The 14,287-nt window shown below is 34.3% G+C and overlaps 3 protein-coding genes across 5 annotated transcripts; 1 reads left to right on the forward strand and 2 right to left on the reverse strand.

Annotated features, from left to right (window-relative positions):
• On the forward strand, positions 884-5,767 carry LOC109336546 (E3 ubiquitin protein ligase DRIP2-like). Of its 3 annotated transcripts, none has more exons than XM_019573215.1 (7): positions 884-1,395; positions 2,155-2,254; positions 2,968-3,247; positions 3,443-3,942; positions 4,030-4,080; positions 4,552-4,635; positions 5,384-5,472. In XM_019573215.1, exons 1-7 carry the CDS (start codon positions 1,278-1,280, stop codon positions 5,391-5,393), a joined length of 1,143 nt encoding a protein of 380 aa, XP_019428760.1. In that variant the 5' UTR covers positions 884-1,277; the 3' UTR covers positions 5,394-5,472. The 3 variants fall into 3 exon arrangements, with proteins under 3 accessions (XP_019428760.1, XP_019428758.1, XP_019428759.1); XM_019573213.1 differs by having other exon boundaries at positions 885-1,395; positions 4,552-4,624; positions 5,384-5,767; XM_019573214.1 differs by lacking the exon at positions 884-1,395 and adding an exon at positions 1,424-1,705 and having other exon boundaries at positions 1,744-2,254; positions 4,552-4,624; positions 5,384-5,767.
• LOC109334999 (PRA1 family protein E) lies at positions 8,518-9,570 on the reverse strand. The gene has a single exon (XM_019571019.1). The coding sequence runs from the start codon at positions 9,433-9,435 to the stop codon at positions 8,848-8,850; it is 588 nt and encodes a 195-aa protein (XP_019426564.1). The 5' UTR covers positions 9,436-9,570; the 3' UTR covers positions 8,518-8,847.
• LOC109335336 lies at positions 10,564-12,715 on the reverse strand. Its single transcript, XM_019571476.1, has 2 exons — positions 11,822-12,715; positions 10,564-11,172 (listed from the first exon to the last, which is right to left on the reverse strand). The coding sequence occupies exons 1-2, from the start codon at positions 12,267-12,269 to the stop codon at positions 11,093-11,095; spliced, it is 528 nt and encodes a 175-aa protein (XP_019427021.1). The 5' UTR covers positions 12,270-12,715; the 3' UTR covers positions 10,564-11,092.

Raw genomic sequence — 14,287 nt, forward strand, 5'->3', positions numbered from 1 at the left:
CTCCACACTAAATACATCATATCTTTAGTGAGAAAGTACATACTCATAATTACTATCCTCCTACTGTAGCACCTAATATGCATTGGGATCGAGTATTGACCTCCTTTATCATGAATCCAAATCTACCCAACAATAATTCTTGTTTAAGTCTAACATCTTTACTCTTAAGTATAGGTAAGCAATACTTGCCTCTGTCTAGCCACATTTTCATCTTTAGTTAATAAATAACTTATTATGATTAAATATTTTTAATTCAATAAGCTATGTTGTCTACTCTCAACTTCTGTCTCTTGTAAATATTCATGTAAGTTTTAACTTTTAAACTAATTTATCAATTATTTGAGCCAAACCAAGAAGTTTGGACTTTTTCCTCTTTAAAAAGGTTTATTTTACTTGTACACAAACCCAAACATCATGTTAGTATTTAAGACGAAATCATCATTAGCAGCTAAATTCTCTTTCTCAGACTGTGTCAATAACCCTTGGAGTGAATCCTGATATTTTTGTTATAGTGTGGAGCATCTTATACTCCCTTTAGTAATAAATTTTGTTTATTTGCTGATAAAAAATACTAGTATTTAAGGACTAAACCTATCAACCTACCAACAACTAAACCTTGTCAGCTGTATCACACCTCTCGTGCCTATCAAAGACAAGGTAAAAACTGACAAACACCCAAAACAACGAAAAACAAGAAACCTTACTAACTGGTTATTTAATCTCGATATCAATTATTTGATTCTCATGTGTATGAATTTTTTTTATAGAGAGCATGTGATAAGTGGTAAAAAAAAAGATAAGTAAATAATAATATGGACTTGAGATGTAAAAATAGTGTAGAATTAAATGTATTAAAATAAAACAATAGTTGCAGTCAAATATGGATGTAAATGTGAACATAACACACGCACGGCCAAAAAAATTAATAGCGTTGGTTGCGTGGTACTGTATTAGAGTGTATTGCTTCTTCTCTTTCTTGTCTTGCTCCAACACCAGCACCCAACAACAACAACAACAACATAGAACGGTGTCGTCTTAGTTCACCATCTATCCAAAATCTAACGTTAATTTCCGTACATACGATCCAAACCCACCTCATGATTTGACCCTCAAAACCCGCTACTTAGTTAAAATCCATTTTCCCCATCTCAGATCCATTCCTCTTTCACGTCCATCCAAACATAAAGAGAGAGTGTGTGTCGTGTTGTGTTGTTTGTTTTGGTAATAATATTGGAATGCGAGTTTAGCTTAATTGTTAAGGATTGAGATTTTGAAGAATGGTTGGAGGAAGAGTTGTGAAAGTGAAGAGAGATACGCTACGAGCATGCATGACATGCCCTCTTTGCCATAATCTCTTCAAATATCCTACCACTATTTCTCTTTGTCTTCATACTTGTTCGTTATTCTCTCTTACTCTCATTTCTTCTTCTTATTATTATTTATGTTAAAACTACCCATCTTCTATTTCTCACTTCTTCTTACATTTTCTACCCCTTTTATTTGTTTTCCCAATTGGGTTTTCATGCTTCTTGGTTTCTCTTTCAGATTTCCACGTGCAATGCTGTCTTTTTTCTTCTTGATTTTGTCATTGCCTTTGTGATTTATATTAAATTGGCTCGATTTAAATGATTTGGGATTTCACTTTTCAATTTAGTTATTTCTTGATACTGTGTTGTGTGATTGATGTTTTAGATGCTTTGTCTAGGTTCCTGCGTAATATATATTCTAATCACCATGTTCTAGGACTCTGGTTTTAATTCTAGTGTGGTATGGCATGAGGATTTTGTGACTTCATTGTTTGCTTGCTATATCTTGATGAGAATTTTCAACAGTTTTTGTTATAGTACATGGAGCTATATAAGCACTTTCCTTTTCTGTGCTTTATTGATTGTTTGGATCTCTGTGATTGATACTTGTTTTAATTTCACTGCCAAAGTCTAGATACAGAGCTTAGGTGATAATATTTTGGCCATTTTCTGTATAAGGTGGTACACTATGTTATGGAGTTTCTTGAGAAGTGTAGATGTATTTGTATTTCACAACATGCTTATTTTATAACTACAGTAGTACATTCTAGTTTATCTATTCCTTTCCTGAATTTTACATATGCACCTTCCTGTACATTGCATTGAGCAATGATGAAATCGTCACCAGTTTGTAGGAAGTGCATATATGAGAAATTCTCAGATGAGGAGGTTGATTGCTGTCCCGTGTGCAATATTGATCTAGGCTGCCTTCCAGCGGAAAAACTCAGGTCACTTTTCTCTCTGATTGCAAATCTATTCTAGCAATTTATGTGATTTATGACTTCTATGAATTGAACTAATAAAGCATGATGTGCAGCAGTAGATGTATATCATGTATTAATACCTGTTTATTCTGCTTTTTCCCCCTCCTCCCTTCTCAGTATCTGTTGTTTGTACAAGAGAACACGTAGTTCCACATGTACCAATGCTTGTGATCACCCTTCACCTTTTTCTCTCTTGTTATAGATTTATTACTCTAGTATGACAACATCAAACCTTCAGCCTTAACTCCTCAACTTAGTTAAACTTCTCTTATTTTTTGTAGATATCTACTATTATTTTTCCTACACTATTCTCTGCTTTGCCTGTAAGTCCGTGTAATTGTTTAATAGTTGACCTAACATAACCATATAGGCACAGAATTTATCTGAGGTATATATTATCTCCTGTTATATATTCTATAAGTCATTTCTTCTACCTGGAGAGTAAAGACTGCCAACAGCTCAGCATATGAATTCTGATTGCATCTTGTATGTGCATTTCATCTATAGCTTGTGATTTTTGCTCAAGCCTGATGTTTTTATACTGGGCCATCAATATGAATATGTTGTTCTTGAAGATTTGCATGCATAAATTGATTTTTAGAACTTAAAAAACAACTGTCTGAATCTTTAGGAAGATCTCTGCAAAATAATCATGGGTATCTATTAACTATATGCAGGCCAGACCATAATTTGCAAGACATAAGGGCAAAAATATTCCCTTTTAGAAAGAAAAATATCAAGACCCCAGAAGTCATGTCTTCAATATCCCTGCCTGCAAAGAGAAAGGAAAGATCACTTTCGTCATTGGTGGTTAGTGCTCCAAAAGTTTCGACACAAACTGGCTTTACGGGAAAGAGGACAAAAACCAGTACAAGGAAGGCAGCTGGTTTACGTGGATGCAGTTTTATTCTTGAAGAATCCATAAAGAAGGAACAAATATATGGTGAAGATAATAAGGTAAGTTCGACCTTACCTGATTCATCAAATATGACTTCTCAAAATGAAAGTCGGATTTGGGTTATGGGGAATCAGGATGTGTTAAGTTTTTTCATTTGTTGTTGGGTTTTTGCTTGTTTCTCTCTAGAATTAATCGAGCCTCCATTTTATGTGATGATGGCTATGCATGTTCCTTAGTTCGTTATATTTTTGTAGGATTCTTCCATGGCCGAGCCTTCTAAAAAGCTCAAGACCAGTGAAGATACAGACAACAGTGTGGATCTTACAGAAGGGAAGGCTGATCTGTGGACACCATTGAACTGTCTTGTTGAAGCTGCCAATAGAACAAAGTCCTCTAGGTCAATTTCACAAGGAAGTCCTTCCAAATTAGAGAATCCAACTATTCCTAACGTTGGAGTAGATCTGTCTGAAAATGCAAATAAACCAGAGCTACCTGCTTCTGTCCATAACGAATTAAACTTTTCTAAAACCAAAAATAAGGATAATGGACATAAAACAAAATTTGGAGATGACAAGGATGCAAGTAGCTTGCCTTCAAGGCCAGTGAAGCGAAAGAGGTTACGTCCTGCAGGGCAGAAAAGAGTTGGAGCATCGGAGATGTCTGCCTCAGCCCAAGTCGCCTTAGATGCTTCTAGGGGCAAGTATAACAGAAAAAACAGTCCTATTTGGTTTTCATTAGTTGCTTCAGAGGACCAGTAAGTTTGTTTTTATATAGAAAAATCATAGTAATCATAAAGTGTTGATCTTCCGTTAACCTGAAAGAAATGGATGTTATGATTCAGGAAAGGAGATGTTCCCCTGCCACAGATCTCAGCATGTTACTTAAGGATAAAGTAAGTCTTCTGAATCTCAGTTCTCTCCTGTTTATGATTTATTGTTTTTTTGTACAACTTTGGCCTCTGAGTTGAAGAGAATATATAACTTTTCTTATTCAACTGCAAGCCATTATAAGAAAAAAGTTATGTATTTGACGATTTTCTGAAAACGGCCATAGAATTAGAAAAGAGCATGCCGGTAATCGTTGTCTAAGTCATTACTTGATTTTGTTTTGCTATGTCATTCTAGATGACAAATGCACATGGCCATGATCATTGTCTGAGTCAGTTTAGCAAAGGAGAACTCCCATATTTGATTCATTTGAAATGAGATGATTTTTCCTGCCTTTTCTTTCTATTGTTGCTTGCTATCTTTCTACCATCTTTCCTTTCTGTTTTACTTTATTGAATACATTCCCCTTTTAATGATAATTGATAAATATATGTAGGTCATAATTGTGTAATTCTTTGTTCCTGACCTCATCACAGGGATGGTACTGTACCTGTCTCGTTTATTCAGAAATACCTTGTAAAGAAACTTAGTCTTGCCAGTGAAGCAGAGGTGAGTACATTGTATATCACTACCTTCTAATAACTAAGAATGGTTGGCACATTTTCTCTCTCTCGCCTCTGTTTTCTCTCTAACTTATTTTGGTTGGAGGCTGTAGTTGTAATAAGGGTGTGATCCTAACCTATTTGCGAAATAAGGTACGGCTTTTATTGTTATTAGTGAAACATTGTTACAGGAGGCCAAGCAACATAGTGCAAGTCTTTTGAAAATTGTTTGAGGCTATCATATGATCTTATGGAATATAGAATTTAGGGCCTATCTGAGTATTAAAGCTTATATTTTTCTACGGGATAGAAAACAGCAACTAGTACAAATCCAGCACTACTGAGTACCGAAATAGGGTTCCCGACCACTACCACATACACATGCAACTAGAAAATATGTAAAGAAAGTTCTTGTTTTGATGTTTGAACACCATGTAGGCTCTAGGAACTAACATCTGAAAATACTGAAATTGTGACTCCTTATTCCCTATACTGTGGATCCAGGTGAAAACAATTCTTGAACTTCCCATATATTGGTCTGAAGTTTTGTTCTCTAAGATACAAACCTTTTAGTTTGCTGAAATTAAGTTTGCAAAATGCAGGCAGATGGTTGAGTTATTCCCAACCTTATTATGTGCTATGTGAACTTCAATTGCCAAAAGAATCGCCGGATTGTGATTTGAACTTCTTATTTTGAAAAGATTTGTGAAATTTTCTCAGCGGCTGGTGCATTAATGGTGATATGGTTTGGTATTGTATTGTACAGGTGGAAATAATGTGCCGGGGTCAGCCAGTGCTCCCATCTCTGCAACTGCATAACTTAGTAGATCTTTGGTTCCGGACAGCATCGACCTCAAAAAAGATACCAGCATCTGTGGGGTCCTCAGCTAAGGATTTTGTGATGGTTTTATCATATTGTGTAAAGCCCTTGCCTTCTTGAGATAGTCCCTTATTCCATTTATATCACTTTGCATCCAATACTTTACATACATATTCAACTTTTCTTTATAACATTCTCTCTGATATTCCTCAGGAATATGTTCATTTAGTCTCTACCATGTGATGAATCTATTTGAGTTTGTTTTGCTAATGACCTGAAAATGTGTACCCTCCATTTTTATTGCATCTGCTTTGTCTGTTGTTATTCTTAGGATCATGGAACATTTGATTTTTCTTGTTGATTTAATGATGTCTTCCTCTTCTCAAGAATCAAAATGAGAGTTATTATGAAACAGAAAAACTTATAGGTGCGTTTGCTGTAACTTTCAGTGGGAACTTCCACTGTGAATGACGACGACCCCATTACTACTTCCAACAGCCATGTTACAGTGCTTTCATCATGCTGTCGAAAGATTATTCAGATAAACTTGTCACTTGTCTTTTTTTGGATGTCATCATATTTAAAAATAAAATGACAAGAAAATGAAGCTGACATATGAATAATGAACGGGTCCTAAGGTCAACATGCTTCCACCCACCCCACCCCCTTTTATTTGAGAGGGTGCTTTACTGATTTTTTTTTTGAGAGATTGATTTGAAATAAAATTAAAATTAATCATTCTTGTTAGTTTTTATACTTTCATGCCTCGAGTGAGATTCCTAGAAATAGAATTATCAATAGATGCCTCGTATCAAACACTAATCATAATCACCCTGCACAATATTTTTTTCACTTGCACACGAATTAAGGTGTCTAAGCCTCTTTCCACCTAAAGAAGAAACTAAAATTGCTTTTTTATTTTTATTGTCCAAATATAGAACTCATTTCTTCTCAAATGCTTTCCACAATATTTTTACAATATTTTTTTAAGTACCTTACATATGCTTTCTCTAAATCAATTAAAATCATATGTAAATCTCTGATTTTTTCGATATCTCTCCATCAATCATCATAGCAAATATATAACTTTCATGATCGACCTTCGTGAAAGTTATACTATATCATAGCTTCATAATATGACTCATTTATGAACTTAATCCTCGTTTGCACGATTTTATGAGCTTAATATCTACACATGAGTTTTTTAAACAAGTTGTGTTAATCATTCATTTTGACTCTTAAATGAAAGAAATATATATAAATAGTGGATTATGAATTAACCGTATAAAAAACATTTACCTGTATATATATATATCTTAATATTCCTACAGCAGCTTATAATAATCTAATAATCATAGTACGCAAATTGGCACCCGTTCATAATATGAGAAATGACAACAGCAGGTGCAAATTGCATAAGTTGCCATTGGGTTGCACCTAGAGCAACAAGACAAAATATGAAGTGTTGTTCATCATAAGTTCATAACTACGAAGTTTAACTTACAATAACAGCCCATTAAAATATCCACAGAGGAAAATTACCCCATGTTATCTTAGATTCTGAGAGTGATGCATGTAGGGGTGTCAATATGGGCATTGCCCGTGGGCCAGCCCGCATTGCCCGCAAAAAAATGCGGGCAGGGCATGGTATTTTTGCCTGTTAGCCCATATAATCCAGCCCGTTTGCCCGCTTTATTAGCGGACATTTTAAACGGGCTCCACGGGCTGCCCACGGGCTTTACAGACTATTATTTGATTATTTTATAATTATTATTGCAGACTTGTTAGAGAGAATTATTATCTAATATTGTTAGAGACATGTTTTGAATTATTATTTTAGAGACTTTTAATTATTATGTAATGTGGTTATGTAAAATCTATTGATTTACTACCTAATGTAATTGATAACTTAGTATTCACCATTGTTGTTTTTTTAATGTAAACAGGAAAATGTCCGCAGGCCGCCCGTTAGCCCATTAGCCCGTTTTAAAACGGGCAGGGCATGACTTTTTGTCCGTTAACTAATTGCGGGCATGCCCGGCCCGCTTAAATTATTGCGGGCATTTGCGGGCGCGGGCTAAACGGGCCGGGCGGCCCGTTTTGACACCCCTAGATGCATGTACTCAGAATTTTGGGGCTGCATCTTGATTGATAGCGCCCTCCAAAACAACCAAACATCAAATATGTAAAGTCATGATAATTTAAATATTCATAGTAGCATGAAAATCGTTAATCATATCTGATGAACACAAAGAAGTTAAGACAGAAATGACATTCTCATACCATTCATGATTGAATTGAGCTTCTCCAACATAAAACATGGAGAAACCAGAGGAACCAAAGCTAATTTCCAAGTCTTGGAGACAGGTGCTTCTCATCATTGCATCTACACACTAATCCGCAGATAATCGTTCCTCCTCCATCTTTCAGACTCGCTTTCACACACCTCGCTATAATATTATCAAAGTTTTCTTCCCAAAGTTCTTCTTGACACCTTTTTTGCCCCCTTCCCAAAATTCCATAAGCATTACCTCTTACCCAGCAATATTCAACAATGATTTCTTATAGTTAAAGTTACCAAGAGAAATACCCCAAAAGAAAGTGCTACAGAAAAATGATAATCAATGAGAGGCACACCATGTTACATTATGCTAGGGGCCCTTTACCAGATATTTGAGCATATGGACACAGAGAAGTGAACTATACAACAACAATGAAGCCTTTACCCCATTAGGTACGGTCAACTACATGGATCGAACAACGTCATAATATTCTATCATAAAAGAGAAGTAAACTATACAATCAGAAATGTCATAATGATTTCATCGTTGAACAAGTAGCACCGGTGGTAACACAAAAAGAAAACAAACTAACAAAACTAAACTATTTTGTAATATGTTATTAACAACAGAGGACCAGAACTCTACAGATTAGCAATGGAAAACCAGAATGTGCAGCAAAATTGCAAACTTATCAAAAGAACTATTCCTTTCCACCGATTTAGTGGAACCAACATATCTCACTTTTTAGTTTTTAACTCGGTCTTAGAACATAGAACACCACCAAACAAACAAGACCGTAAACATGGAAATGAAAAATAACATGTTGAACAATCAAAATAGATCCATTGTATATTACCATTTCAATTGATCCTCTTCCTCCAAAAATTGTCCTAGCCTCCAAGCTACCTTACAGAAATTGACAAAAAACGCATAATCCCAACTCAGTTTTTTTTATCTCTGATTTTCCTACACACAAATACACAAATGTTACAACCCCATCCACACTCACCACCTTGATTCCTTGAATACATGTTTAAGAGTCATAACATTTCCCTTCAAACATTCAAGTACAAACCCTACCCGCTTCACAATTTTAAATCGAAAATCGAACTCGAACCTAAATCAAAATCAAATCCTGTTATAACTTGTTCTCAGATTCTGATCACTCCCCACAACAGAAAGCAACCCACCTTCCTCAGCATTCTCTTCATCAAGAAACAAATCCCCAGTAACACGAAACGCAGCATGCAATCCGATAACCACAACAACAACAACCAAAGCAACCAACACATTAACCCCAACGTGCGTCGCAACGAGCGCAATAACCGTCACCATCCCCAACCCGAAGAGCACGATCCGGTCATCGACGGTTTTGTTGAAAACAACAACGGGACCGTCGCGTGAGAAGTAGAGGAAGAACCAGGCGACGAAAACGATGAGAAAAACGATCATGGAGAGAGGGTGCCATAGGAGGGAGAGGAAGAGGATTAAGAGAGTGATAATTGCGTAGTTGAATCGGAAGTAAGAGACGTTGAGCTTCACGCGCGAGATTGCGCTTGGGTATGAGATCGGGGGGGAGAGGGCGGAGAGGTCGAGGAGTTCGCGCCACGGGCGGGGTGTGGCGATTAGGGATTGGGTCGGGTTAGAGGGTTGTGGTGGGGTCACGGCGGTGGGGATGGTGCCGTAGGCGGTGGTGGTGGTGGTTTTGGTGGACATTGAAAGGGGTAGATCTGGAAATGGAAGGTTTATGTGTATGTCTCTTCTCTTTTAGAATTGTTTATAGAGAGGTGTTTCTTGCTTTGCCCCCTTCTCTTTTTTTCAGTTTTCAACTTGCTTTAATCATTTCCCGGGTAAAGAATATGAACATCTTTCCATTTTCACCACTCTTAGCTACTTTTACTAAACATATCAAAAGTTTTATATTCAATCCTTTCCTTTTCAACATTCAACCAACTTTTTACTAGTTTTTTTGTTAGTAAATTTAACTATACACAACATTAAATTATTAAATATACTATACCATATTTTTAAGTAGGTCATAACTTTACTTTTTAAATAGTTTAACATCATGCTTACATAGATTAACATATTTTCACTGCTAACTACACTTATTATTATTGAGTTAAGTAACTTCAATTATTTGCCCAATATATCATTTTTCTTATTGAGTTTTAATGTTTATAGGGTGCAATAATTACAAGGTTGTATGTAATGAAGAATTAACACTATACTTATATAGAAGAGTAAGGAAGGAAAGAAAAGAGGGAGAGATGGTTAGAGGAGAAAGTTTATATCTCTCAAGTTTGATACAAGAGAAATATATTAGAAATAAACTAAAAGTGCTACTTTTATTTTCTTTCCTAAATGAAGAAGTGTGATGGATGAGTCAAAAATATATGCATTTATTAGAATATCTTTATTTTATTTACAACTTAATACTGGTTTTAAGGATCTAATTGTCTAGTATGGAAAAAATCGTTTCTTTTTCTTTAAATTCTTTTGTATATCACTTTTACTAAACAACTCATAAAATTTACTATGTTCCTCGTAACTTTCTTTCTATTCAAAATCTTTATTTCTATCTTCTCTTCTTTCATTTTCACTTCTAAACCAATCATACCATTTACAATCTATAAATATGGAGTAGTTAATAAATTTAAGATCCAATTTGAATTTCAATGTATGTTTGTATATCCATCTAAAGTTTAGTGTAAAATTACTCTGCCTCTCCCTCCAAATGCTTTACTATGCATGCCTCTTTAACTACCTATCCAATTATTAACCAACAATAGAGTTTTTAACACCAATTTCGTCCACCAAAAGATCTAAAAAATGCTATTAACATTGGTTGGGTAAAGAAGAGAATCAAAATTAAACAGTAAGCAATTACAATTTGAAATTAGACTTCTCTATACTTTATACAATCACAATTCATGTCAAATTATATCCTAAGCTAAAGATGGTAGAACTTATCTACTCATGGTTGGTGATTAATGAGTCTCACTCCATATGAATTTAATCTTCCACATGGTAAGGAAATGCCACAATACCAGTACATTACTATGGAATTGTACCATGTGACTTAAAATTTCTATATGATTAGGCCCTGAGAGTAAGAGTTTCAGATAAAAAATATATGAAGAGAAGAGGTAAAGAAAATGTGATGATTGGTTTGTCCATTATCTTCTAACCAGTGTTGAAATTGGAGCCAACTATTTGATATGTTAGGCTCCAACAAAAAAACCCAGAAAGAAAACTCCACAGCTTTCTTGTGAAAGCCTCTGCTGACACTTTAAGCAACCTCTTCTTCCATTATTTTTTCCCTGGTTTTTTCTTCCTCTAGAAATGCCATCACTAGTAGAAAACATTCATTTCAAGAAGACTGAATGACAGAACAAGCCACAGCTTGAGCCCAATGCCTTAACTTGGTCTTTACCAGTTCAGGGTCATCCCCTACATTGCATAGATACACAACTTATTAGAAAACCATAACACAAATACATTAGCCAAAAACATGAAATTTTGTCAAAAAAGTGTATAACTTATTTAGATAACTTCCCACCACACCTTAGTATGGTTTTTTCGGTATGCATAATTCTGTATGCATCAAATTATCCTCTATCAAGAGAAGTTGTCTGAATAAGTTGTTTAAATAATACACTCGATTTTGTCTTACAATGCTCTCCCTGAACGTGCCAGTAGCTACTTGGAAAGGTTCTAAGTTCTTTCATATGGCTTAAAGGGTGACCTTAACTAAGAGGCCTTCATAAAAACACAGAAACATGAGATTTTAGGCATTCTTAGGCAACAATGATGTGATGTCACCTAGGCTGCAATTCTTGCCATGGTCTAACAAATTAAAAGTTTGAAATTTAGGAAATTGCATATACATTGAGTATTGAATTATATGAGTATCATGAGAAGTTGTAGGAACCACTTATTCAAATAACACTGCTCAAAATTGTCCAGTTATAGGGACAAATGAGAAATAACAAGGCACAATCCTTATGATACTTTCCCTAAGCCTGTCTAGGACAAACAAAAACAACACAAAACCTTAAGCAATCTTAGGCAACAACAATATAATGTCATATGATGTTACCTGGGCTACATATCTTCCAAGAGTCAGAGTCACTCCTAGGGCTTCCGAACGACGAAGAACTACCACCAATGCTATGAGGAGTAGAGACAGGGCTCGGCGATAACCTGCGGTTCACAGCGAAATAAAGATCTAGTGCTGGCAATGTGTTGGTAAGTGTCTGTCCATCTTCCTCATTGAATCCAAACCCCAATTCTATACACCCTTTAAGCTCATTCAGGTCTTCATCTGTGATATCATCACAATCTTGAGTAGTACTCCTCCTTCGCTCTTGGCGGCGCCTTCTTTCCCACGCAATGTCTCTTGGTTTTTCGCACATAGACAGCTGCTTCGACAGGTGTTTTCGGCTTTTCCATGGTGGTGGTGCCAATGGCATATGCTGCAACTCCTCCTCTGACTCATTTGGGCATGAAGATAACACATTTTTATCTTGTTTTTCTTCTTCGCTCATAGCTATAGTAATACACAAGGGGATTTTTCTTTTTTTGCTCTTGCTTGCGGGTCAAGTAATAATAACAAAATATGTTTGGTGTGTTGGCAGAGGCAGCAAGGGGAACCTTGCTACGCCTCGCCGCCGAGTAGTGATCACGGTGGTGGTGAGGCGGAGATTGAATTAAAATAATGAAGCAAAAGTGGTATAAGAACTTGATGGAGATAATGTATTCTATTAATGGTATGTTAGGTATTATATTGCACCATCCATTTGTAACTGTCAGAGGCAACATTTTAGGAGGAAGTTGAGTAATATTTAGTAGGTTCATTTGTGCTTTATTGAAGGGTGAAACTATATTCTGGTAAAATAAAATCTAAATAAAACAATAATAACTAAAAATTAAGAGGGTCTAGTTGCTTTTTTGAACTTATTCAGTTGTCCATGATATGTCATTGTGTATCATTTTTAGTATCTCTTTAGGAGTTAGTTTTAGGGATAAGTAATAGAAAATTAAGATTTGAAAATAGTTTGCTAGATATATTTTATATTTGCTCCAAATGTCAACTTACAAATAAGGGTTGTGGATGTTAGTATACTTATATTGATAAAGAATTATTTTATTTATGATTTAGTTAATTTTGTTTTATCTAAATTTATTTATACTTTATTTGTATCTGTGTTCTTATTTTAGTTTATCATATTACCATTTGTAACAACTTCTATTTATATAATAAGTTGTCTGGGACTAACTTATTTATAGATAAGATAATTCTCTATCAATTTAAATATTACTAAATCCTAGATAAAATAATTATCTATCGATCTAAATTATTCTCTAATAGTGGATACTTGTTAATGAAATAGAACATAAGAAAATATATATTGAAAAATGTAATAGGAAAGTTTGTAAGTTTTGAATATTTCAATTTTTATTGTATTTATTTACTTTGAATCTCTTAATTTTTTTTTTTTTGCATCTTCACCAGTGTGTCTGCATTTTAACAACATGCGACTGTGTTTGCTAATAATATATCAGGAATAGGACCGGACAAAAAAAAATAAACTAACGTATCATTTGGCACTAGCGTTTAGCAATTAAACTTTGGAATAAGAATTAAATCTCTTAACATCAATTTTTATATTTCGAATGTCATTTCATTAAAGAAAATGTAATTTCACAACCAATTTTATGGAATTGGAAAATTTTATGTGAGAGGTCACAAATTTGAATATTAGATTTATCATTTTGTAAAAAGTTTATCCTAACCACCCTATGGACCAAGGCTAGGGTAGATTCCAAATTTTAGTAGTTATTTAGCTTAATAAATTTGGTTTATAAATTAAATAAGTTAAACATGAGCTAAAAATAAATGTCGTTAAATAAATGAGTTGAACTTGTATTAAATATAGTTTTGATTCGTAGAAATCATGGGTCGACTTGATTATATACATATATACACAAGAATGACTAAAATGAGAATAATTCTTATATAAAAATTATGAAAAATAAATTAGTGTCATACAAATATGTATATGGTTAACATTAAAAGTTAGTTAATAATAACTTAAAATGTTATGTACGTGTATTTTTTAATCTTGATAATTCAATAAATTCAATGCTACATATTAATTATCTCATATAAAAAATTGTTTTCACTTGACTTATTTTCTATACAAACATATACATGTAGATAATCTTTATTATATGAACTTTATTTGATAGTCATATTTATTATTAATATTCATAAACTCAACATATATATCTATTAATCCACCAATACCTTGTAAGTCATTTAAATTATACCGATGAAAGACATAGATTTAAGTTTATTAATCTGCTTGAAAGTTTGTAAATTTTCATAAGATGGACTTGAGTTGAAAAAAATAGTTTGACATAAAACTCGACTCGAGTCATCTTCAACTCAACTCGATTGATTTCCACTTGAATAATTTGAGATACTTGGTCTTTTTTTTAACGTAGTTCACCCTCTATTCTTAATCATTAGATTAAGAATTAGCAATTAAAATTTTCATAG

Source organism: Lupinus angustifolius, chromosome LG20, assembly GCF_001865875.1.
Source record: "Lupinus angustifolius cultivar Tanjil chromosome LG20, LupAngTanjil_v1.0, whole genome shotgun sequence".
In the NCBI taxonomy this organism is placed as follows: Eukaryota; Viridiplantae; Streptophyta; class Magnoliopsida; order Fabales; family Fabaceae; genus Lupinus; species Lupinus angustifolius.